We start from the raw sequence: 27,364 nt of genomic DNA on the forward strand, positions 1-27,364 counted from the left end.
TTTCCTATACGCCGGCATGCACAATAATTAAACTAAACTAGATGAATACTCTGCCGTGTTGCTGTGAAAAATTAAGTTAAATAATGTGTACATATAAAATGTAATTTTATTATTAAAACTAAAATAATTTGATATCATTTTGAGCCTAAAAATAATTAAGATTGTATGTTTTTATGATAGAAGAAAGAAGAGACAATTTAGACCATAGATATATCATCTAAATGTTATAGAAATAATCAGGGTGATGTGGCTCAATGAGAGAAGAGAGAAATAGTATTATCTACAGAGGATGAACTATATATAAGTATATATAAGTATATTGGATTCCGGCCCCGGTGCACAATAATTAAATTCCGGCAAGGCGGCGGCGCTGATCGATCGAGCTGACCGGCGCTGTCCACGAAGAAGAGGTCGTCGATCGTGGGCTGTGGCTATAGCTCGTCGCACGCATGAAATCTCAACGTCGTCGAATCTTGAGGAATTCGCACTATGCCACTATCGCTTTTTACGCTAAAATCCGGTGTAGTGGTCAACAGATGGAAGAGTATTTCATCCAAATTCAAAAGATGATGGAATTAAGAAGAAGAGTCGTCTAGCTATACAGTAGTGCATGCTGGATCACTTAATTTATGATTTGATCATCATTTGCTCAACACATTCCTGGTTTGATTGATTGACCAGGATGCATCAGCTGACCGGCCGTTGATGGATGTATAGTGTGTGACAACGTTGAAGATTAATTAAGATCAAAGTATATGGCATGTGTGTTAGAATTTCGTAGGTGAGAGTAAGATCAAAGCTAGCGTGTATGACTGGCTGTTTTTTCTTTAAGAGTAAATTTTGCAAAACTATAAAAACTTTAACCAAGCCATTGCAAAATTCGTACAGAGATTTTGAGTGACATGTCGCATAACAACGGTTTTAGTACTAAACTTATATAAAAATACATTATTAAGACGATGTATTGCAGATTAATAAATTACAGTTTTAATAATAAATTTACGACAAAACTATGAATGTTAAAGTTTAGATGTCCATGTCAGTACTGTTTTGCTAGAGTTATAAGTATACAGTTTTGAGATTAATTAAATTGGCATTCAAATATTTAGTTTTACAGTATTTTTTCGAAAAATCTATAGTTTTCCTTAAAAGGGTTAAACTACTATATGAAATCAAATAATCAAACATATTGATGCATTGGTTGCAAACATTTGGTGGACCATTTCGAAGGATAATCATCGATGCCCCTAGGGGCTAGGTGGCCAAGGCATATTATTTCCATCATTTACCCTTCTACTTAATTATAAGAAGCATCTAAAATTTGAATATTAAAATTTGATTTTGTAGTTAATTATAGGTTTTTTGTCGTAGTTTATTTTTCAGCATTTAATTTTAAATTAATTAAAACAAATATATATAAAAAATCAAAAAACCTAGACAACGGTATCCCGTTGGAATGGGATATCCTTCTATGAGACAGTACCTGATACCTGATAAGTGATAACTGTTGTGGTACCAGCTACATGGTACCCGATACCTGTGATACATATTACCTAGTATATATGATACCTAGAACTTGATACTTGTGATACTTGTGCAAAAGAATAGTTAATATGTCTATCTCGTTGGTACCAGCTACATGGTACCCGATACCTATGATACATATTACCTATTATATATGATACCTAGGACCTGATACATATGATACTTGTGCAAAAGAATAGTTAATATGTCTATCCCGTTACAACGGGATCCCGTTTTATAGCAGCCCTCACAAAACATTACATGCAAATACTTTTTTATAAGCTGTTATGGCTTATTACCTCCGGTCTAAAATATAACAGCTTTCAACCATGAATCCAAACATCTAGTTGTGCAGCTAAAAATCCTTATAAGACGAAGGAAAGCATAATACAATCATAAATAAAACGATGACGGTCAGGAATTCCATAGGTTAGTCTATACCTACCACCACAACGCCCATGCACGCGTATATATATTGCTCACATCGCCAATCACAATGCAAGCAAAGCAAGCAGCAGAAGAGCTCACGAAGAGATTGTCCAGCTAGTGTGAACATGGCGAGGACGATGTCGTCGGTGCGCCGCGGCGCGGCGGAGCTGGTGGCGCCGGCGAGGGCGACGCCGCACGAGTTCAAGCCGCTGTCGGACATCGACGACCAGGAGGGCCTCCGGTTCTACCGCTCGGGCCTCTTCCTGTACCGGCGGCGCGCCGCCATGGACGGCGTCGACCCCGCCGCCGTGCTCCGCGCCGCGCTCGCGGAGGCGCTCGTCCACTACTACCCGCTCGCCGGCCGCATCGTGGAGGCGAGCCCCGGGAGGAAGCTGCTCGTCGAGTGCACCGGCGAGGGCGCGGTGTTCGTCGCGGCGGAGTCCGGGGTGGCGATGGATGAGCTCGGGGAGGTGACCGGCCCGCCCGTGCCGCGCCACGAGGAGCTCCTGTGCGCCGCCGACGGCGCGTACGCCGACGGCGGCGTCGTGGGGCGGCCGCTGCTCTACTTCCAGGTCACGCGCATGCGGTGCGGCGGCTTCGTGTGGGGGCTCCAGATCTGCCACTGCCTCGCCGACGCCGCCGGCGTCGCGCAGTTCATGACGGCGGTGGGGGAGTTCGCGCGCGGGGTGCCCGGCGCGCCGACGGTGAAGCCGGTGTGGGCGAGGGAGCTCCTCTCCGCGCGCCGGCCGCCTCTGCCGCGCGACGTCGCCGCGCCACGCCACCCGGAGTACGAGGCGGTGCCGGACGCCGGCAGGGACAAGGTCTCCCACTCCGACGCGCTCGTCCACCGTCCCTTCTTCTTCGGCCGCCGCGAGATCGCCGCGCTGCGCGCGCTCGCGCCGCCGTCGCTGGCCTCCCGGAGCTCGCGGTTCGACCTCATCGCCGCCTTCACGTGGCGGTGCCGCGCCAACGCGCTCCAATACGACGCCGCCGACGCGGTGCGCGTCCAGTTCGTCGTGAACGCCCGCGGCGGCGGCCGCGGGCGCCGCAGCAACGCCCCGCCGCTTCTCCCCGACGGCTACTACGGCAACGCGTTCGCGTTCGCCGTCGCCGAGTCGCCGGCGGGGGAGCTCCGCCGGCGCCCGTTCGCGCACGCGCTCCGCCTCGTGGTGGACGCCAAGGCGCGCGCCATGGAGGAGGGCCACCTCCAGTCGGTGGCCGACCTGATGGCGGCGCGCGGGCGGCCGCGGTTCGCCGTGGCACGCACCTACGTGGTGTCGGACCTCACGCGGTCGGGGCTCGACGGCGTGGACGTCGGGTGGGGCGCGCCGGCGTACGGCGGGCCGGCGACGGCGACGCTGGCGACGTTCCACGTCGCCGGGAGGAGGAGCGGGGACGGCGAGGAGGGCGTCGAGGTGCCTATTCGGCTGCCGGCGCCGGCGATGGAGAGGATGGTGGTGGAGGTGGCGAGAGAGCTCGGTGGCGTCGATGCACATACTGAAGCGTGCTTAGCTGCAAGGCTCTAGGCAAGGGATGAAATAATATTGGTAACTCCGTATCAAAATATAAAAACTGATGAAGTTAGGGTTAGGGTTTTGGCGGCGCCCGGGCGACTGGCGCGCGGCAGCCATTTTCTCCAATGGGAGAAGAAAATGGATGGAGTTCTACTCCGATCTACTCAGGACGTCTGCAGAGCCTTCGTCTGCGTTCCTTCCTTATCAAGGTATTCATACTTTCCGACCTGTTCCTGGTTCCTTTCCCTTTGGATTCTTTGTTTTCCAATATGGGAGGAATCGACGATCGGTGCTGCAAAGGTTTCCAACATGGTCCATTATGAATTATGGTATGAAGATTGGATCTGCTATATTCTGGTTTGGGATAACGGGGTTTGATCTTGGTAAACAAGAATCCTTGGGTCCGAAGGTTTATCAAGATATCCTCGGATTAGATGTTTTGAGGAAAATATCTGTTACGATTAGTTTTCCTAGCCTGTGGCAATATATACCTGCAGAAGTAAGGGAGGCAATTACACAAAATTCTCGATCTCGTCACACGCCTCGATCAGGTTCTAATCTAGGGTTCTTCCTCCGAGTCCTTGCGAGTCTTCCCATGGCAGCTACTGGTGGTGGGGGCGACAAAGGGACTATCAATGCGATAGTTACCCGCCCGAAGCTACTCGGTGCTGCGATGGCGACGTCCAAGAACATGAGGAACTATGAGGATCTGGCTATCCAGGTTGTTCAATCTGAAAATTTGGAGGAACAAAGTTCTGATCTGAAGACTCAAAATCCAGCGCGGGATAAGAGTCTGACTGGGGGAGACCATGAGAATACTTCATCAAGCCAACGCCCGACAGCGTTCATGCAAGGTGAAATAACAGTTGAAGATGATGATGCAGTGGAGATTGAGTTGGAAGAGGATGAAGTGAAGAAGGCCGGTCAATGGACTGTTCTTGCGAGGTTCTATTCCCTTAAGTTCCCTAACCAGGTAGCATTGTTTGAGGATATGCGAAGAGCTTGGCGCCTGCGAGCAGAGATGAGTTATAAATCTTTGAAGGATAATCTGTTTATAGTATCCTTTAGTGCAGAAGGAGATCACAAGTTCGTTCGTGGCTTCATAGAGGCGATGCACTGCTAGTCGCAGACTTTAACGGGTTGGTGAGTCCTTCTATGGTACCCCTAGAAACAGTGCCTATTTGGGTCAGAATCTACGATCTTCCCCTTGTTATGATGAACAAAGAAAGAGGTGTAATCTATGGCAGTAAACTAGGCAAGGTTCGAGAGGTGGATGTTCAGGAGGACGGCTGTAATAAACATGATTTTTTCAGAATCCGTGTGGATCTCCCAGTCAATCGTCCACTGAAGAGGATGTTAGCTATCAAAATCAAGGTGAAGGGGGCTGAGGAAATTCGGAGATTTAATCTGAGATATGAGAGGATACCACACTTTTGTTTCTTCTGTGGATTTATTGGGCATTCAGATAAGGAGTGTGAAAAAAGGCTTGCAAATGAGGAAGATCCCCTGATGTTTTCTGTTGAACTTCGCTGTTCTCCTTTAAAACCTTTTGAGAGGAAGGTGAGTAAAGTGAAAGCTTTTCAGAGTTATGGGGTTCAGAGGAAGTTGTCCTTCAGAGGTGCAGGAAGCGCAAGCTCTTCTTCGGCTGGTCAGATGCAGAGAGTTAATATCCACGAAGATACTCTACCAAGAGTTGATGCATTTGATGGGTTTGATTCCAAAGAGGGAAAAGGGGAAGAATCGGTTGATGCACAGTTAGCGGATAAAGCTAATCTTCTGTCTGTTTCTGAGCAGAATTCCTCGAAGAAGAGGAGTGAGCACAAAGTCGGGCCTGTGGAGGAGTCTGCCTCTCTGCCGTCAATGGAAATGATCCCAGCAATCCGCAATTTGAATTCTCACCAAGAATCCCTTGAAGAAAGCTCTAGTGCAGACTGTATTAGTCCTACTAAGAGGAAGGCTTTGACGGCTCCTGTTGCTAAGGGCTTGGGGACTGTAAAACAAGCTATCCTAGAGTATGATCAGACCAATACAGGAGCCGTGTCAGGGGTGACACCAAGAGCGTTGAAGCGCCTTAAAAAGGGAGCGGATATGAATGCTAATGGTAAAGATATGGAAGCAACCAGCCCCGGGGCTGCTGGTAAACTGGCGGGACCTAAGAATGGGTCTCGCCAGGAGCAATGAGTTGTCTAGCCTGGAACTGTCGCGGTCTGGGGAACACGGCGACAGTTCAAGATTTGCGTGCCTTAATCCAAAAGGCAGGTTCCCAGTTAGTCTTTTTATGTGAAACTAGACAAAGTGTGGAAAAGATGAGTCGTCTTAGAAGGAAGTTGGCCTTTAGAGGTTTTGTTGGTGTCAGTAGTGAAGGTAAGAGTGGTGGTCTTGCTTTGTATTGGGATGAGTCTGTTTCAGTCGATGTCAAAGATATTAATAAAAGATATATTGATGCGTATGTGCGATTATCCCCTGATGAGCCTCAATGGCATATCACCTTTGTGTATGGCGAACCTCGGGTTGAGAATAGACATCGTATGTGGTCACTACTCAGGACAATTCGACAGTCATCCGCTCTGCCTTGGATGGTTATTGGAGATTTTAATGAAACCCTTTGGCAGTTCGAGCACTTCTCAAAAAACCCACGTTGTGAAACTCAGATGCAGAATTTTCGTGATGCCTTATATGACTGTGATTTACAGGATTTAGGCTTCAAAGGGGTTCCGCATACATATGACAATAGAAGAGATGGATGGAGAAATGTGAAGGTCAGGTTGGATAGAGCAGTGGCTGATGATAAATGGAGAGACCTTTTTCCAGAAGCACAAGTCTCACATCTTGTGTCCCCCTGTTCAGATCACAGTCCTATCTTGCTAGAGTTCATAGTGAAGGATACCACTCGACCCCGTCAGAAGTGTCTTCATTATGAAATTGTGTGGGAAAGGGAACCAGAGTCTGTGCAGGTTATTGAGGAAGCATGGATTAATGCTGGTGTTAAAACTGACCTCGGCGATATTAATATTGCCCTCGGTAGAGTTATGTCTGCTTTGAGATCCTGGAGTAAAACAAAGGTGAAAAATGTTGGAAAGGAATTGGAAAAGGCAAGGAAAAAGTTGGAGGATCTTATAGCGTCAAATGCTGCTAGATCTTCTATCCGCCAAGCAACTGACCATATGAATGAAATGCTGTATAGAGAGGAAATGTTATGGCTTCAACGCTCTCGGGTAAATTGGCTAAAGGAAGGAGACCGAAACACTCGTTTCTTTCATAGCCGCGCAGTTTGGAGAGCTAAGAAAAATAAGATCTCTAAGTTGAGAGATGAGAACGGTGCTATTCATAGTACGACATCGGTGCTGGAAACTATGGCTACTGAGTATTTTCAGGGAGTTTATAAGGCTGATCCGAGTCTTAACCCAGAAAGTGTCACCCGGTTGTTCCAGGAGAAAGTCACAGATGCTATGAATGAGAAGCTCTGTCAGGAATTCAAGGAGGAAGAAATTGCTCAAGCAATATTTCAAATTGGACCCCTTAAATCCCCTAGGCCGGATGGCTTTCCAGCCAGATTTTATCAGAGAAATTGGGGCACCTTAAAGAGTGACATAATCCTGGCAGTCAGGAATTTTTTCCAATCTGGGTTAATGCCTAAAGGAGTGAATGATACAGCTATAGTTCTTATCCCAAAAAAAGACCAACCTATTGATTTGAAGGATTATCGGCCGATAAGTCTTTGTAACGTGGTGTATAAAGTGGTTTCTAAGTGTCTAGTTAACAGGTTGAGACCAATTCTTGATGATCTGGTTTCTAAAGAGCAAAGCGCATTCATACAGGGTCGAATGATAACTGACAATGCCCTATTAGCGTTTGAATGTTTCCACTCGATTCAAAAGAACAAGAAAGCTAACAGTGCTGCTTGTGCGTATAAGTTGGATCTCTCAAAGGCCTATGATAGAGTAGACTGGCGATTTTTGGAGTTGGCTTTGAACAAGTTGGGTTTCGCTCACCGTTGGGTTAGTTGGATTATGTTGTGTGTAACCACGGTGAGATACTCGGTTAAATTCAATGGAACCTTACTTCGCTCTTTCGCTCCAACTAGAGGTCTCAGGCAAGGAGAACCTCTGTCGCCATTCCTATTTTTATTTGTGGCCGATGGCTTGTCCCTCTTGCTCAAGGAAAAAGTGGCACAAAATTCCCTAACTCCGCTCAAGATTTGTCGCCAAGCCCCGGGAATTTCATACTTATTGTTTGCTGACGACACACTGCTCTTCTTTAAAGCTGAAAAGAAGGAGGCAGAAGTGGTGAAGGAGGTTCTGACCAATTATGCTCAAGGAACTGGACAGCTTATTAACCCTGCCAAGTGTTCGATCCTCTTCGGTGAAGCTTCTCCCTCATCAGTAAGTGAGGATATAAGAAACACTCTGCAGGTGGAGAGGGATAACTTTGAGGACAGATACCTAGGCTTCCCTACACCTGAGGGAAGAATGCATAAAGGGAGGTTTCAGAGTTTGCAAGCAAAAATCGCGAAAAGGGTAATTCAATGGGGTGAAAATTTCCTTTCTAGTGGGGGAAAAGAAATCTTGATCAAGGCTGTTATCCAGGCCATACCAGTCTATGTGATGGGGCTTTTTAAGTTCCCAGATTCAGTCTATGATGAACTGACTAAGATGACAAGGAATTTTTGGTGGGGTGCAGATAATGGCCGGAGGAGAACACATTGGAGGGCCTGGGATTCCCTGACGAAAGCAAAAATCAATGGGGGTTTAGGGTTCAGAGATTACAAATTGTTTAACCAGGCCCTGTTAACTCGTCAAGCTTGGCGATTGATCGAATTCCCAAACAGCCTATGTGCCCAAGTGCTCAAGGCTAAATACTTTCCGCATGGTTCTCTGACTGATACAACTTTTAGTGCAAATGCTTCTCCTACTTGGCATGGCATTGAATATGGTTTGGATTTATTGAAAAAGGGAATCATCTGGAGAATTGGGAATGGTAATTCAGTCAGAATATGGCGCGATCCCTGGATCCCGAGAGATTTGTCACGAAGACCGGTATCAAGTAAAGCAAACTGTAGACTGAAATGGGTGTCAGATCTAATTGCAGAAGATGGAACTTGGGATTCAGCCAAGATCAATCAGTATTTTCTAAAAATAGATGCAGACATCATTCAGAAGATCTGTATTTCTGCTCGCTTGGAGGAGGATTTTATAGCATGGCATCCGGACAAAACTGGCAGATTTTCTGTTCGAAGTGCTTACAAGTTGGCCTTGCAGCTCGCCGACATGAATAATTGCTCAAGCTCGTCCTCGAGCAGACTTAATAAATCTTGGGAACTAATCTGGAAATGTAATGTCCCACAAAAGGTCAGGATTTTTGCTTGGAGGGTGGCTTCTAACAGCCTAGCAACCATGGAGAACAAGAAGAAGAGGAACTTGGAAAGATTTGATGTTTGTGGCATTTGTGACAGAGAAAAAGAAGATGCAGGACATGCACTGTGCCGTTGTGTCCATGCAAATTCACTCTGGGTGAGTATGCACAAATCAGGGAGTATCTCCTTGGACGTCAAATCAATCCAGTTCGGTAATTTTTGGCTCTTTGATTGTCTAGAAAAGCTTTCAGAGTATGAGAGAGCTCTAGTTCTCATGATCATTTGGCGGAACTGGTTTGTGAGGAACGAAGTTATGCACAATAAACCAGCCCCACCAATGGAGGTTTCGAAAAGATTTATAGAGAGTTATGTGGACTCTCTGTTCATGATCCGACAAAATCCCTAGGTGAACTTGGAGAAAGGTAAATATGTGGTGAGTGTTAATTTCCCGAAAACTACAGCAATCAAACATACCCCTGGAGCGGAAAACCGTCGTTGGGAAAGGCCGAGGAATGGGTGGATGAAGCTAAATGTGGATGGCTCCTTTGACATTAATTCTGAGAAGGGAGGTATTGGAATGATTCTCAGAAATTGCCTGGGTAATGTGATCTTTAGTTCCTGCAGATCTCTTGATAGTTGCAGTGGCCCCTTGGAAGCCGAACTGCACGCGTGTGTGGAAGGTCTTCACTTAGCGCTCCACTGGACTCTTCTTCCAATCCAAGTGGAAACTGATTGCAGTTCTGTGATCCAGCTCTTAAATCACCCAGACAAAGATCGCTCAGTTCTGGCTAATATAGCTCAGGAGGCTAAATCACTAATGGCTGGGGATCGGCAAATTGCCATAAGCAAAGTTCAGCGTAGTCAGAATGTTATTAGTCACTTTTTAGCAAATAAAGCTAGAGCTGAGTCCCTCTCTAGTTTTTGGCTAGGAGAAAATTGTACCTTTATCTCGCATTTTGTTGGCGAGGACTGTGATTAATTTATTCTCCTTCCCCCGCAAAAAAAAATATAAAAACTAAAACATATACTCCCTCCGTTTTAAAATGTTTGACACTGTTAACTTTTTAGCACATGTTTGACCGTTCGTCTGATTAAAAAAAATATAAAATATGTAAAACTATATGTGTACATGAAAGTATATTTAACAATGAATCAAATGATATGAAAAGAATAAATAATTACTTAAATTTTTTGAATAAGACGAATGGTCAAACACGTACTAAAAAGTTAACGGTGTCAAACATTTTGAAACGGATAGAGTAGTTTTTATATTTTGAGAATGATGGAGTACAATATATTCGTAGCTACTTCTACGTGTGGAGTGTATTTGTTCATAAGAAAGTTGGAGCATGTATAATTTACTAATTTTCACGCAATAATAATGAAAGAAGCTATTATTATGAAGAAAAAATTGTGGGTTAGAAATTTTCGTTTCACAATTTTGAGTTGAACGCCCACATAAATTGTAATTTAGCAGCTTTTGGGGAAAAAAGAACAGGCTACTCCATGTAGATACATATACCGGAATCAAGTACTCCTATGGACATCATGGCTATTTTAGGGCAGTAGCAGTGCGTCGCACAAAAGCGAGGAGCAAGTTTGTCCACATAGGAGAGAAACTCAAAAAAAGAAGTCAAGCTCCTCACTCCACAGTGCACGCGCACGCGTAGGCGTGGCTTCAGGGACGTAATTTTTTTAAGGCCGGTCCCATCACAAATTTTGCTACAGGACACCATGACTTCGCAGTTTTACTGTAGCACATTGCACGAAGTGACTTTTGGGGGAAAACACTCTTAAAAGTTGGATATTTGCTGGTGGACACCGCATTCCGATTGAAGATGAGAGAAAAATCGTGTGGAATGTCAGAAACGCCCTTGGGCCCACATGTCAGCTCTCCTATCTCTCTTCTCTCTATCCCCTCCTTCACTTCTCTCTCTAATTGATCTCTTCTTTCTCTATCCCACATGTCAGCGATGACGGGCGGCAGGTGAGGTCAAGCGGCGGTGGCATCGGGAGGGTAAGTGTGGAGCGGCCGCGATGACGGGAGGGCGACGTCTCCGGCCAGCGGTGCGCCCAGACAGCGGCACCGGCCGCTGACGGAGCCCTTCCCTCCTTACTCCGCGCACTGTAGCCGTCATCGTCCAGCCACGCCGCCGCTCCTCCATACACAGCTCGCTTGCTGTTCGGGCGGTGCTGCTGTCTAGGTGCGCCGTTGGTCACGTCCGCTCTTCCCTCGCCCTCCCGCCGTCGGACCTCACCTGCTCACCGCTGTCGCTGACAAGTGGGATAGAGAGAGAAGATATTAGAGAGAGAAGTGAAGGAGGGGATAGAGAGAGAAGATAGATAGGAGAGCTGACATGTGGGCCGAAGGGCATTTCTGACATTTCACGAGATTTCTCTCTCCTCTTCAACCGGAAATTATTACTTTAATACGTGCGATGTCCATCAGCAAATATCTAACTTTTGGGAGTGTTTTCCCCCAAAAGTCACTTCGTGAAGTGTCCTATAGCTAAAACCGCGAAGTCACGGTGTCCTGTAGCAAAATTTCCCTTTAATATTTGATGTTAGTTAGTAAAAAAATGTCGGGTCCCAAAACTAATGATTCAGTAACCGACATGTTTAGACTGTATCAAGCCCTGGATTAGTAGATTGATACAGGTTCAACAATCTGGATCTTCATTGCATACGTTTGATCAAGACTCCAGAGGAGATGTTATTACAAAATATATGGGTATTTACAAACTTGTGGCTAACTAATACAGCAGAAGCTATATGATGACTCAACTCTGCCGTTTTGCTATAGAATTAAACCATCTAACAATACTAGACTTCAAGACTAGGTTTAAAGGGAACTAACTTATGTGATTGAACTCTCGGCTTCGATAAGAACTCCAAATGGACTCTGAAAAAGGTGGGGGTTGAAGCAAGGGTGAGTACAACGTACTCAGCAAGCTATTATATTCAATATGAATGTATGAATTAGTAGTATTTGAGTAGGGCTATGATTACTTGCAGAAAGCAGAGAATATAGAAGGAGAAATCCTGCAATGTGTTTGATGCAACAGTATTTAATAAAATCTGGAATTAAGTTTCTAACCAAATACCATATGAGTCTCGGTACTCAATTCCGTGAGCACAGCTATTCGAATAGTTTCATGAATATTCTACTGCAGTAGATATATGCTTTACCCGCAGTCCACGACTTGCTAATATTCATTAGCTTAGTCATGGCCCAGTATTAGGTTATTAACAATAGTGGCACATGTTCCATGAACTCTAGTCCCCATGCGCTCTGAACGTAACGTTATCAGCAGCAAGAGGAGTTCTGGCGTTCCCGGGGTTTCTAGAGAGAACTGGATGAGAGACCCCATGTCATCTCAACCAGGTTTCCATAAAATCACACACACAGCTCATGAGCGAAAATCAGTATATTTACCTGCGCCTCGGTAAATATCATAAGATGCCCTGCTCAGCATAAGATTGCCTCCTGCGCGAGGACTTACAAAAGGAACCACTGTACAGAGGTACCACATTGTTAATTAACATAATATCTAGGTCTGTCCCCATTCTAGAAGCTGCGGTCGTACTCGTTCGTTCGACATAAGTATTTGGTGGCAATTATATCGACCGGGACAGTACTAGCCACCCGGAAATCAACCAAATCTTACGTACTGTCCCAATCTAAGTTCATTATATTTTTATGCAGTCTAACTAGGCAGGGCTAAGCAAAAGCTAGCATATCTGGTTTGCTATATGTTCAGGTTATGCATTCAAAATCATGAATGGCTAATGCATAGAATAGAAATATAGAATATAGGGTAATTATGCTCAAGGGGAGGAATAATAACTTGCCTTGCTCCAACACAAATAAATCCGAGATAGGCAACCTGATTATTCGATCCTTGAGATACCACAGGTTGCCATCCAAAATAAAATAGACTCTACTAAGAAAGATGAAGAACCAATTTCAATAAAATCCATAAAATAGCAAGAAAGAGATAAACGGTTAGGAGGGCTAGGGTTTAGGGTATAGTCTATCTCTTTTATAGGGTATATGGATTACTGTGCTGATATTTTATGCGGAGGTTCTAGAGAGTTGGAGGCTAGAGGGGATTAAGCAACTACTGTTGCTTATATTTCATGTGTGGGTTTGATTAGTAGGAGGATGGGAAGTATACTGGATGATTGAACTGGTTGAACGGTTATATAGCTAGTATCGGCTGATGGTAGGTTTTGGTAGGATCATACCTAGGGTTTAGTATTTTTGGGTAGCATATCGGCTAGACTCTATATTTTATGTGTAGGTTCTGGTAGACAGAAAGTAGGTGGCTGAGAATATGGTGGATAGGTAGTATTGTAGAGGGTATGGAATTTGGATGACAACTGGGATTTGACTAGCAAGGTATCGGCTAGGGTTTGGTTGTTTGCTAGTCGTTGCTAGAGTTGGCAGCATAACGGCTAGATTTAGTGTCTTCTCTAGCCGGTGTCGACCGACAATATATCGGCTAGAGGAATATGAGGTTGGTGTAGGTTTGGTGGGGCGAAAGTGTTACTCCGACAACCGTGAGTGGCGGCGGAGCGGCTAAGATCACACAGAGCCCGAGAGCTAACTGTGCGGCGTGCTGTGGAGGTCGAGGGAATAGTGAAGCTCCGACCGCTATACGCATCAAGGCGTGGGGTGCCAGGAGCAGCACTTCGACCTTAGGTTTGGTTTTTGCCGGGCTTTACAACCAACAGTCCGACGTCGGGGATAGTAAACCGCGAACGTCCCTGTGGAAGGCGTAAAGTTCCAACTGGCGGCTTTTTAGTGGCTAAAGGGGTAATTTGGAATAAAAGAAAATATTTGAAAAGCAAATATAAACTTAAGTTGTAAATTCAATTATAAGATTTAATCAAATATTTATCCAAATAGTATTTGAATAAATTAAGGAAATTCAAATAAAATCTTAAAATAGCAAATTTGGTATCAAAATATAGATTTTGAATTTATATGAATTTAGGTCCAAGTTTGACTGGAATCGGATCTACGGTTTAGGAGATATGGGCTTCTAAAGATTAGGATTTGAATTAAATAGAGAAAATACGAAGAGTTACTGTGCAGGGGCCCACCTGTCAGCCTTTCTTTTTCTTTTTCTTTTCCTTCTTCCTCCCGTTTCTTTCTTTCTCCTCCTTCCAGCCGGGTAACAGAGGGGAGAGAGGGAGGAGGGGCGCCGGCTCTTCGATAGTTGGAAGACGGCGACGCCGGTGTCGGGTGGTGTTCCCGAGTACCGCATATCCAGGGAAGGCGGTAGCTGGCAGAGAGGGAGAGGGAGGATGCCGGAACGGCGACAACAAGAGCTCTCTTCGGCCGGCAATGGTGGCTAAAGGAGAGGGGAAAGGGAAAAAACGGATTCACCTCGCCGAGACAAGGCCGATGGCGCGAGGGTTTGGGTTGTGGAGCTACGGAAAGGGAGATCGGGTGGGGGCGGCAATGGCCGGACATGGCTAAGAGAGAGAGAGCTCGAGGAGCTCGGCTTGTGTGGAGGAAAGGGGAGGGGTTGCTGGCTATTTATAGGTCTCGGAGAGGCGGTTTCCGAAGGCGGTTGTAGAGGCGGTCGTCGACTCGGCCACGGCGACGCTGTCGTGAAGAAAAGACGGCGCCGCTTCGTCTCTGGATTGGTCGACGACGGTGATTCGTTCCAGGGACTGACGTCGACGGTATGAGGTGGCGGATGACGTCGGAAACGATTTCTTAGCGTCGACGGCAAGCTAGCGGCGGCGGCGGTAGGATTGTGGGCGACGGCGCACCGATGGCGCACGGCGGTGGCGTCCACAGAGAAGGATGGAGCGGCTGCTTCTGTGCGGTGGGGCCGGCTGGGCTAATTGGGCCGACTTGTACTGAGGAAAGGAAAAGGAGGAAAAGGAGAATTCGGCCCAAACGTAGAAGGAAGAAAGTCTAATTTTTCCTGGGGCTGAATAATTTGATTTAGAGGAGAATTTGTATTTGGAAGGAATTTGAATAGAAGATTTTGAAAGGAAAATATATTTGGAGATAATTTGAATAGGGAAGGTTGAAAGGAAATTATATTTGGATCTAATTTCCAAAAGAGATATTTTCTAATTTGAGTGCAATATTTTTGGAAGTGGAATATGGTGGAATTTAATGCACTCAAATGAGAGGGGAATTAACAATATAATTCCTCAATGTGTGTGTGTGTGTGTGTGTGTGTGTGTGTGTGTGTGTGTGTGTGTGTGTGTGTGTGTGTGTATATATATATATATATATATATATATATATATATATATATATATTGTAACGTACCTGAATTCTAGGATTAAGGAATTTCCATCAAAACTAGTTGAAAGGGAAGTTCTTCAATTTTGTAAACCAAAAATTTCTATTTTAAACCTAGGTGGAGTTGATCCAACTCTTGCAAGAATAAAATTTGAGAACAAATTAAAAACTTTTTCACCTTTAACCTAGGACTTGGATGCAACCCAAGTGAAAGCATGCATACTTGCATAAATCATATTTTGACTTGAGTCCTTCATATGCATTTGGATTTTCGATTTGCATTTCATAATAGGTCTCATGAATATAATTGCAATCTAGACAAACAACTAAACCATTAGGGCCTAGTGCTAACTAATGGAAAATAATACACAGAAACCATACACCTTAAAAAAAATCAACATGGCTAATGTCAAGCCTCACAAAACTAATTTGGATATCCATCTGAAGACATGTCATGAACATGAAAGTGAACAAATAAATTATATCATATAGGGTATATTCTATTTTAATCATCTCTATAAGCATTCTCTTAATTTAATACTAAAGTAAACTTATGCATAAATAGGGAAGGAGCTTATGACATGTGTAAGGTAAACTGTAATTCTAACATATCAACATCACCTCATGTTAATGAGAGTCCAAATATAACTTTTATAAACATTTTCATGCATTTAGGAAAGGGAAACACATATAAGACATAAGTCCTGCGAATTATCTAAAATAATTCATGCAAGATAAAATCATGGGAAAATTCATGTAGGCTCTACTCAACACATACAACTCACTGTAATTTTGGTATAATTTAATAACTAAATTTGGTACCTCAAATAAATTAGTCAAACTAATAAAAACTAGATTAACTGTAGTTCTTAATCGGCTAAAACCATACTTTGTCTAAAAGTGCATTTAACTGCATAAAAGTGTATAAGTAAAATAATTTATTCAAATACTAGGTAATTTATCATGAATAAAAATAATTTTTCCAGAATTTATCTTCTCTGTTTAGGTCTCCTAAAAATTCGAACTAGTTTCCAAAGAACCCATATTCCTCTAATTTCTGTGAGTAATCTATCCATAATTTTTGAGTGCAATCAAAGAAAATGGAATCTAGGTATCTTCATCTACCTTCAGAAAAATCCACACTAAATTATTCTACCCACAAATTAAATAATTGAAATACTAAAGTGGGAGAGAGAAATAATCCTTAAAATCATTCAAACCTTTTGTTCACCCACGTTTCTGCCCAACCCTCTCACCCTAGCTTAGTTTGCCACGACCTGGACCCACTTGGCAGCCACTCTGGCTCGTCCTCACCCTGTGCAAATCTTCCAGCCGGACCAAAGACAGCCGAGAGAGAGAGATTGGCGCCGGCTGTGTACGACGCGTGGCCTCGACGTGGCAGCGCCGAACCGAGGCTTCACCTCCACCCAGCTGCGTCGCCATTCTTCACCCACCATCCCAGTGCCAATCCAACCGAGGGAGGAAGCTCCAGCTCTCCCTCTCCACCTCTCTTTCGTCGCCGGCCGCCAAGAAGAGGGACATCGCCAACCGTTGTCGAGCCCTCTTCATCTCTAACTCATACTCGTTCCATTCTCATCTCACCATGACGAACAACTTTGGTTTTGATCCCATTCCATTTCATCTTCTACAGCAGCGGGAACGCCGCCATGTCATGGTCGCTCTAGAGCGCGCTCTGTGCACCGCCGCAGCGACATCATCGCCGTTCCCGCTTATCTGGACCAAGCCGGGCCAAGCTGTCGCGCCAGCGTCTTCGCCTCGACCTCCTCTCCATTTCCCCTCAAGAATCTCGAAGGATGGTGCTACGAGTGTGGAGATCGTCCACCGTCTTCTCCACCTCCGGTCACCGTCGCCGTTGCCGAATCCACCCCCTCCGGTGAGTACCAACCCAATTCCATGCATCAGTAGCATCTCTGGGGCCTCTCTAACCTCATGGACACACATGCATGATAGTTCTTGGAGCTGATTGAGCCATCGCCGTTCACCCAGAGGTTCTTGCCGCCGCCGAGCCGTTACACGAGCCACCGTCATAAACCTAGCTACCCCAGCCATGTCTACCATCTCGGTGAGCACCCTTCAGCCTATAGAACATACATGCATGCACCCAATTAACCAATACATGATTGTAGAAGCACATGCATCACCACCCGAAAACATCCTCCTTTCGGACTCGCCGCCGGCGTTACTCCGATGTCCACTGACCGAGAAAAGTAGAAGAATGGAATCGCAATAACATGATCTTCATTTTGTATTTTGGTTGCACCCCCAAACGAGCCATCGTTTGTCGCCGGTGAGCTCGAGATCGAGCTCAGCCATGGCTGTTCTGCCTCTGTGCGTGAGAAAAGAAGTCAGGGACCTTGTTTCGAGAATTTAAACAACTATAAGGTTTAATGTGCAACTTTTCAACTCACTGACATATGAGGCTAGGTCTGCGGGTTGATTCTTAGAAACCTCAGGGATCTTTTTGTATATTGATCATTCACTGACAGTGGACCCCTTGGAAACAAAAATCTGAAATTATAAAAGGAAAGTACCTAAAACTTGTAAAATCCATATAAAATTAAATATAGCTCATTTTAAGATGATACAAATTTCTGTCAACTCACCAAATTGTGAACTTTAGTGTTATGGAATAAAAACTTGCACTCACAGTACAAATTTAGCCTCTAAAATTTATCCAAGTTAAATCACACATAAAGCATGCACAAATTTATAAAATGCATACAAAATTCATTTCAACTCATTTTGGAGCAAACTCAGTTTCTACAGATCCACCAACTTATGTTCTCCTATAAAGCAAAATGAAATAGTATACATACTATACATCGAATGCCTCTAAAACTATTACCTTTAAAATGACTAGTTTTACATAAGCTGAACTTTAGAAGTTTATATAAAATTCATCTTAGATCCTTTTTGAGTAAACCCAAATTCAGTAGAATCATAGGGTTGTGCACTTCAATGTTATAAAATAAAAAGACATACTTACAGTATAATGAAAACCCCTAAGTATTTAAGTAAGGAATAAGCAACATGGAGCATACCTTAAATAGTAACATTTGTAGAAAATTCATCTATAGTCTAAATGAAGTGAACCAAATTTTCTATAGAACCAGCAAGTAATATACTTCAACCTAGTAGAGTGAATTATAGCACCCTCTTACAGACCATGGCTCTGAACCTTAATTTGGTAGAATAGGTACTAAACACATAGTAATGGTTAAACAATACATATGAAAAAGTATATATATGCTTGGTAGCTCCAAATAAATCCAAATAAAACTTGTTGAACCAGTGAAGGCATAGATCCATCCCCTTCCACCAAAACTTAGTATCCTTAACTTATATAATAATCTCCAGATTGATATGTTAAGTTTCTAACATAGAACATCCCCTAGCTTATAAAATGTGAAGTAAAGTAATTTGAACACTAAAATTTTATAAACTAAGATTAGATTAGTTAACTAAAATACTCATTTTATACAACACTAGCAAGTTAGAGCAAGTTCTGGACCTAAATCTCCAAAGCCATGTACACATAGGGAATATATGCCTAGAACACGTTAAAACTTGTAAAATACATAAATAATTCATATTAACTCTAAAAATTATGAAACCAAATTTGTTAGTCTTAGAAAACAAATATCTTCACCCCAGCAAACATAAACTTAATAAGAATCACCTTACAACAGCATTTCACAATAGTAACTAAGTAAATCCTACACTATACCGACGAAACTTCTAAAATTCATAACTCCCAAATAAAATGAGATAAAATAGAAATTCTTTCACCTAAATTAATTTTAGACCGGTACCTATTCACTGTGCACAAATCATCCATTTTAGAGCATTTTGGATTTTTCGCATATTTCGGTGTTTAATTGCATAACGTGTACTTTGTATAGATGATTGCTTAATCGGTGAAGAAGTGATTTAGGTGCTGACATTTTCCAGTTGCAAGGCAAGTCCCACCTCCCTCTCTTTGATCACTTTGAACCTATCTTTTGGAGGTTATTGAAAATGTTTGCAAATCTTGCATGTCGATTGTACACTAATAAATTAAAATTTTGTTAAACTTGTTAGATAAACTCCTATTATTTGCATTATCACCTTAACTCCACATATATCCATATTCCTCATTCCTAACCTTAGGAACAATATGGCTATACCACTTTATATATGAGTTTTGGTGACACTAGGTTACTATAAAGCATAGCCATGCTTAGAATGGTCTTCCTTGTCATTATGGGCTCATTTCAAACATGAAAATTGATTTTTAATTAATCTGGACAGAACTTTAATACTTGTGATTTTGATAAATAAAATGGTGGAAAGCATGGATTTTAGGTTTGGGCCTCAAGTGGTGCACATATGGTGATTAGTTGTGTACCGATAGGGGGAGAGTGCGCCCAAACCGACCTAAGGACTTCACTCAATGTCAGTTCATTTCGTATACAGTACAACCACATGTGCTAGTATGGGATAGTCCAAACTTAGTAAATTATTTATGGTTTAGCCTTACATTCTGGTAGGCCGGTGTGTATGAGTTCGGATAACTCAGAGGAACTTCCTATTTACCCCGACGTGGTAGTTTAGGTGACTAAGTCTGTCCAATACAACGGTATTGTGCCACGTGGGTGGGTTCCCGTTGTGTCCGCCACCACGGCGTTAAGTTCAAGGCGTGGGCCCGCCACTTAACGGTTCTAGGTCATATTTCCAGTATGACTAGGATGGAGGAACACGTATCGTGCTGGTGTAAGGCTAAATCATGAATTTTGGAAAAGCTTTGTTGCGGGTAATAAATCGGGTACTTATGTATCGCGTGCCATGCTCTTGCATGATTATTATTTCGCATCATGTGGGTAAAGTGTACAAACTCTGCAGAGTTAAAACTAATCGATTAGCCGTGCTCGCGGTCATGAGCGGCGTGTGGATATGTATTGAGTATAGACTTGTGTTTATTCTCCTAAATGCTGAAATTTACCTTCAAATTGTGATGAGATTTGAGAATGATCTCTTTGCTGCCATGGATGGCAATGAGGTGAATATTTATACATGATTAATGCCTACTTTGATGCCCATATGCTAAGTACTAGCTTGCTGAAATTTTATTTGAAAGCAAATCCGTTTTGAATGTGTTTTATGCAAATAAAACTTGCTTTATGCTAAAAAGAACCATACTATGCCTTCCTTGATTATATACCTTGCAAGTAGGGTGTTAGGCTTGTCTTGGTGCTTGCCAGTACATTATTTCTAATAATGTACTGACTCTTGCTGTTGAATTAACTTTTGCTTGCAGGATTTAGACTTAGTCTTTGAGTGATGCGGGTTATCGACTGCTTCTTCTAGGACTTGAACATAATGGGTAAACCCCTAGTCGGTGTGCTTGTGGATTGGGTAGACAAGTTTCCGCTGTTCTATTATTTATTTGGCCGGTCGGCCAATGTAACTAAAGTAGATGTAGTTTATAATCGCTTTCATCTTATTTGTGTTTGCTATGTATAATCATGCTTGAGATGAAAATGTGAATCTAGTGCACATCCTGGGAACTAGATTCACATGAGTATGAGTTAGGAATATTTGAGATGTTGTAGAACTTTAGCCATTTTTGTCAAGTCTCCTGAATGTGTAACACATCTGGTCGCCGCCTTCGAGTGGTTTGACGGGCACGTCTCAGGCTGAAGTTGACTGGCAGGCTAAAGGCCTAGCAATATCTCCAATATTCCTCTCTCGAGGCGTCGGATATTTCATTATGCTTGTTTGATGACTTGAATTATTCACTTCATCTCTCAATTATAATGGAAGGTCCGGAGAGCCTACGACATATATATATATATATATATATATATATATATATATATATATATATATATATATATATATATATATATATATATATATATATATATATATATATATATATATATATATATATATATATATATATGTTTGGAAGAGAATGATTGGAGGTAAAATAAATAGGATTTGAATCCTAAATTTGATAGTAGAAGTATTTGAAGAATTATTTGTGGCTAATAGGGAAAGTTGAGTGAAGAATATAAATTGGTATTTTCTTAGCACAAGAGCAATTATTCACAATATTTGCAATAATATTATTCTTGTGCCAAAAAGGAAATCAAGCCACAGGAATTAAATCAGTGGCTAGATCAAAAGGAAGAATTTGGATCAAGAATCAAATAATAGGTTTAAGATCAAAGGATGGGTTAACAATTAATTCTAATAAAATTGGAATTGCTTTGTTTTAGGTTCTAGGACAGTATGGGAAGGTTTCTTGGACCATAATTCATAAAAGTAAAAAGGGTTTTCAAACTAAATTTGAATAAAAGAATTTTAGTCAAAGGAAGGTTTTAAATTAAAACCAAATCAAGAAACACCTTAATTTAACCAACTATATTTTTAAATGAAAAACACAAAAGAAGTTAAATACCAGAAAGAGATTTTATGCAAGTTAGTTTTAGAAGGTCCCTCTAATTGTATTTTCCTAGGTTTAGGAAGTTATTGAAAACATAAAAAGCGGCATGATGCAGGATTAGAAAATGGTTAGTTTTCAGTATGTTAAAAAAAAAAGGGCAAATTTTGTGATAGGACACCGTGACTTCGCGGTTTTAGCTGTAAGACACTGCGTGAAATGACTTTGAGGGAAGACACTATAAAAAATTGGATATTTGCTAGTGGACACCACACTCATTAAAATAATAATTTTCAGGTCAGGAGAGAAATCGCGTGAAATATCAAAAATGCCCTTGGGCCCACATGTTAGCTCCCTTATCTCTCTTCTCTCTATCCCCTCCTTCCGGTGATGCATCGCATCACGCCGCATCTCGGTGGGAATGTGAGCGTGCGTGACGGCTTGGCACGTGCCCGTTGGCAACGGGCGGCGCAGGGGGTGGCTTGGCCGAAGGCCGGGACGGCTATAGTGGGCCCTCCCGCACCTTCTAGAGGCAGCGACGTGGCCAAGGGTGGCTAGAGTCAGGGAGCGCCATGGCCGGCGGCGCAGTGGGTTTGGGATGGCGATGGCGATGTGGCTATGGTGGATGGCGGCTCGATTAAAGGAGAGGAAAGGGCTTTGGAACTATTGAGAGGCAGTTTGGAGCTGCGCAGCGGCGAGGTCCCGAGGCGGCCGGCGGCGGCGGCTCTCCGCTCAACTTCCCTTTAAATTTTTTGAGGGAATAGAGTTAGAGAGGTCTTGGGAGCGTGATGGCGCGAGGAAAAACAGAAGGGACTCAACGAGGTGTTGGTTTGTTTGGTGCAGGGGATGCGGCGTTGCTCTGGCCAGCGCAAGGCAGTGGCGGTGGTGCGAGCAGGTCGCTAGCGCCGACGTGGTGACGGCTGCGACCGAGCTGATGGACGGTGGCACAATGAGGAGGGCACGCACCAAGGAACTCGCCGTGAGGGCGAGGGCGACGACTGTCATGTGGATCCAGGGCGGCATCGCCGGAGCTACGCCAGTCGGAATTGGTGTGGTGCCGTCGCCGCCGTTCCCTGTCATCGTCGTCCGCGTTGCCTGGGGAGTGGGGTGTCGAGGAGGAGTTCCGGAGGCCATGTCGAGCTCCGACCCGATGCTGCGCTAGAAGGAGGGGATCGAGAGAAGAGACATATGAGAGTTGACATGTGGATCAACCCAAGGACATTTTTGATATTTCACGCGATTTTTCTCTCCTCCTTATCCGGAAATTATTATTTTAATAGATACGGTGTCCACTAGCAAATATCTAAGGGCATGCCCAACACAGGGTATAGCCCCATAAAAAAAGGTGATGCCAAGTGGGATGAAACCACACCGGTGATATCCCTCACACAGTGCAAGCCATACCCCTATCTTATTTTTACGTTTCAGTACCTGTCAGTCGGTCACATTTTGCATTTTAACCCTTGGATTATTTTTATTTGCATATACATACAATATTTGCAATATACCCCCTAAAAATCACAAACATATATAAATACCACCATCAGTCCTCTCATGACCATCTCCCCTCCCAATCTCTCCCCGGCGCTCCCCTCCCTGGCGGTGCGCCTCTCTCCCCGACACTGGATTGAGGCGCAACAGCAACGGATGAAGGCGGCGGCGGCGAATCGAGGCGGTGTCGCCGGATCGAGCGGCGGATCGAGGCGCGGTAGTGGCAGATTGAGGCGCGGCAACGCCGGATGGAGGCGGCAGGGGCGGATCGAGGCACGTTGGCGCCGGATGGAGGCGGCGGCGCCCCATCTTCTTCTCCCCTGCCTACTTCCTCGCCATCTTCGACCTTGGCGCAGGAGGTAGTTGGCCTCAACGTCCTGGGGCTACGGGACAGAGCGACACCTCTCCCCCAATTCGGTTCCTCGCCCATTCCTCACATTTTCCTCGCCAAAAGCTGACGAAACCATACGACACTCTGCAGGGGGTCGCGGAGCTCTGCGAGGGCACGGTCCCAGTCGAGCTGGCACAAATATTCGCGTCAAGAGGGGTGAGACCACACTCTAGCGTGGAGCGTTGGGCATGGCCTAACTCTTGAGAGTGTCTTCACCTAAAAATCACTTTGCGCGATATCCTACTGCTAAAACTGCGAAGTCACGATGTCATGTAACATCATTTACCTTAAAAAAAAAGGGACAGAAGGAGTACAACTTAAAGGTAGGAGAAAAATAGTCATACGAGTGAAGAAAAACAGAACAGAATATTATCATTGGCTCAAGTATTATGCATTAATGGGGCCCCATTTTGCTTTCCGGGCCGTTAATCGGCCGGCCCAATTGCAAATGATACTTTCTTTTTTCTGGAGTAAAAAAAAAAAGGAAACAAACGAAAAAAAGACCAAAGCTTCTCCTCCTCCTCCGGCTTTCCCTTTTCTGTTCTTCCTTCCACTCGCAAACTCTCCAAGAAGAAGAAGTTGCGAGCCAATCCCCGCTTGCGATCCCGACCTGGCCACGGATGGTGGGCGGCGGCGGCGGCGGGGAGGCGGCAATGTCGCCGCCTTCGGGCGGCGGGAAGCGCGGGAGGGATCCGGAGGAGGACGTGTACGTGGACAACCTCCACTCCCACAAGCGCTACCTCAGCGAGGTCTCTCTCTCTCTCCCTCTCCCCATGGGCCATGGCAGCGCCCGCCCTCTGCGTCCGGGGAATTTTCGTGGCTCGGTGTTCTTGGGGGGTGGCCGCCGCGGCTCGGATTCGGGGCGGTTTCGTTTCTTGGTTAATTTGGGTGTCGGTAGAGAGAGAGGATTTTCTCCGTTGTTCCGTCGATTTGTGTGGCCTTTTTTTACTCTGTGATTATTGGAATTGAAGCGAAATGGGACTCAGGGATTCGGGTAATTTACTTTGATTTATTACTGGTTATATCACTAGTCTTTTTCAGGTTTAGGGGCTTTTTTTTGGTGCTTTGCACGTTCCCTTCATTCTATTAATTAATTAATTACCTATTCTTGTTTGTCTCGATCCGTGTTCATTTGACTCTGATTCTTGGGCGATTTCGTCGTTTTGGATGCTGAATTGTACTATGTTCTTCTGTTTCTTTCTTTCCTCTCGCTCTGTGAAACGGTGCTGCCTTGCTTCAGTTCTTGGTGTACTAGTTCATATCCCACTCTAGAATGCAATTCATTTATATTATTACTGTGAGACCAAAATTCCAGTGTTTTACTTATATGTTAGATTGGATATTGGCTATTGCAGATAATGGCATCCAGTTTGAATGGATTGTCTGTCGGAGATTCACTGGTTGACAATATCATGGAGTCCCCTGCGAGGTCGGAGAATACCTCTTATTTCAGGTATGTGTGCTCAGATTTTATCTACATTTTTCTTACAAAGTTGATGAACTTCGTCTGTGCTTGTTCATGTATACATGCTCAATTTTGTGGTGTAAGAAATCGGAGTATTCAATATTGAAGGTAAGAAGATGATGGTGAAGGCCTCATTATTATGTGTGCATTATTCATTTACTTGCCGAAGTTAATAGTTAGTCTAACTTGTAGAGGCAAATAAAGTTCTATGTCAACTTCAGACTTCAGTTGTAACGTGATCCATCTTTTGCCCCCAAAAAAATGGTTAAATGGATAGGTGTGATCAAAATTTAGAAATTTATCTATGTTTTTTTTCCTGGATCAGAATGTTTAGCAAGTTAGTAAGTTGTAAGCATGCTTTATGATTGAGGGGTTGTAACCCATGATCAATGGGAAGTAATCGGGATTGGCTGTCCTTTTCGTCTTAATTGAACGACATACAGACCTCCTATGGGTTCTTCAAATTAAAATCAATAGTTATCCTCGATATCTCTACTTTAACCGAAAGCCATATTTATAGGTAGCTTAAGGCACCTCACAACATGACATTTTGTAGGGTGAATATTTCAATTTCTTATTGTTGCAAACTTCATGTTAATTTCTCATACCATGATGGATGTATGAAATTTCTAGATTTTTTTTTAGTTGGTTCTAGTAGTTTTGCATGTGCACTGTTTGCTCATGGATAATCTGGACAGCAATCTGTTGTCTGTATGCTTTCTGGGTGAACTGGTTGTTCTGGAGAGCGTGATTTGATCTCCTCAATGATTGCTTGAACACTTGCACCGGCATGTTGACATTGAAACTCATGAAACATAGGTCTTTGGCATGTTCCTGCACATGCTAAGCAAACAAGATGCCCACAAACTTACATATCCATGGCACAGGCCATGTGGAAGGAGCACTTTGTTTGATGACAGAAACTCTGGCACAAGTAACATTTTTCAACATGCCGATGAATACACACTTAGATACACATGCTGATGACACAAGTACTTTACAGTAAGATAATTAAATATCATCCAGAATATAATTTTCTAATTAGCTAATATATTCGATAGAATGCATTGCTAGTTTTGTTCAATCAAATTTAGCTCTTATACTTCTCAGCACATATCATGGTCTAGTTCAGGTCTGTGTTTCACCATGAGTCTTGTTATATGTCTCCTTGCAGGGATGAAATAATATCCCAATACTCACCAATGTCTGAAGATTCAGATGACTACCGGTGCTACGACACTCAATTACCCAATGGAAGTCAAACCGATGCAATGGTTAGCCCTTCAACTAGTCCAATGTCATCCCCACACCGATTCCAGAAACCACAATCTGGTCTTTTATCCGCAAACCCGTACCCTCTGCCCAGCTGCTCACTCTCGTCGGTCGTCTGCTCTAATCCTCGTCGTGGCTCTGAAAATGAAGGCCGGTTCCCATCTTCTCCAAATGACATGTGCCATGGAGGTGACCTGAGGAAAACAGCACTACTGAGGTCAGTGCAAATGAGGGTTCAGGGACCACATGCATATGAACTGTCGTTCTGTGGCAGACAAGAACAAGAACATGCACACGACCATGAGGATGAACATCAGCATGAACATCTAGAGGGTTTGGAAGGGGCAGAAAGATCGTCATCACATAGAGAAACAATCAGTGATGGAGTCAGTTACCAGATGCCGGAAAACAGCTATGGGCGACCAGAGCATGATATAGATTACATTGAGGATTGCACCCCGCATGGTTGTCTGAGTGACCTCAAGTTTAAGCAAGAGGACAAGGACTGTAGTAAACTAACCAGCATGGATAAGAATAGGTAGCAGAGAGATCACACCATATGCCATTTTCCTGGAAATTATTTTTGTGGGAGATTATGGCTCATATGCTTATGATAATTCTGATTGATGTTCAATCCACTGTAACCCCTAGTATGAACATGTGCTTTTCGAGATCCTGAAATTGTAACCTTTGAGTAAAATTAACCCCTGAAATGCGGTATTTTAGCGCCATTTGATTGTCTACACAACCTCAAAATGGTATGAACTGATACATCATTCTGTGCTATAGCTTCGCCGGTTGGGATCATGTACAAATGGAACTAAATGTTCCTGGATGAAATTTAACCTTAGCAGTTACTGCTGCAGAACTTTATTTTCTGGATTTGTGCATATCACCTCAGGTTATTAGTACTTGACAGTATTTACTGCTGCAGAACTTCTTTATTTTCTGGATTTGTGCATATCGTTCTTATTTAACTCTCAGGTTATTAGTACTTGACAGTATTTACTGCTGCAGAACTTTTAAATTTTCTGGATTTGTGCGTATCATTTTTGGGCAGGGCCATTATTTTTTTTTCCTCTTATCTTATATGTATTGTTGATTTGTTCCAGCTCTACCGGATGTCTGCAAAGACACTCCGCAACTTATAATATTCAGTTGATAATCTGAACGAACGGAATTACAGTTGTCGTTCAAAATCGT

At 43.6% G+C, this 27,364-nt stretch overlaps 2 protein-coding genes, 1 long non-coding RNA gene and 1 pseudogene across 3 annotated transcripts; all 4 read left to right on the forward strand.

The window, feature by feature from the left end:
* Positions 1 to 2,026: 2,026 nt before the first annotated feature.
* On the forward strand, positions 2,027 to 3,695 carry LOC107275750 (benzyl alcohol O-benzoyltransferase). Its single transcript, XM_015782896.3, has one exon. The coding sequence runs from the start codon at positions 2,079 to 2,081 to the stop codon at positions 3,477 to 3,479; it is 1,401 nt and encodes a 466-aa protein (XP_015638382.3). The 5' UTR covers positions 2,027 to 2,078; the 3' UTR covers positions 3,480 to 3,695.
* Positions 3,529 to 9,799, forward strand: LOC136356528 (uncharacterized; annotated as a pseudogene).
* A 7,043-nt stretch (positions 9,800 to 16,842) lies between these two features.
* Positions 16,843 to 20,597, forward strand: LOC9268709 (uncharacterized). Its single transcript, XR_010741694.1, has 3 exons — positions 16,843 to 16,988; positions 19,018 to 19,073; positions 20,412 to 20,597. It is a non-coding gene; the product is annotated as an uncharacterized lncRNA (long non-coding RNA).
* A 3,352-nt stretch (positions 20,598 to 23,949) lies between these two features.
* LOC4337857 (uncharacterized) lies at positions 23,950 to 26,892 on the forward strand. Its single transcript, XM_015782490.3, has 3 exons — positions 23,950 to 24,173; positions 24,780 to 24,877; positions 26,064 to 26,892. Exons 1-3 carry the CDS (start codon positions 24,045 to 24,047, stop codon positions 26,701 to 26,703), a joined length of 867 nt encoding a protein of 288 aa, XP_015637976.1. The 5' UTR covers positions 23,950 to 24,044; the 3' UTR covers positions 26,704 to 26,892.
* The last annotated feature ends 472 nt before the right edge of the window (positions 26,893 to 27,364 follow it).

This window comes from Oryza sativa, chromosome 5 (genome assembly GCF_034140825.1).
Source record: "Oryza sativa Japonica Group chromosome 5, ASM3414082v1".
In the NCBI taxonomy this organism is placed as follows: Eukaryota; Viridiplantae; Streptophyta; class Magnoliopsida; order Poales; family Poaceae; genus Oryza; species Oryza sativa.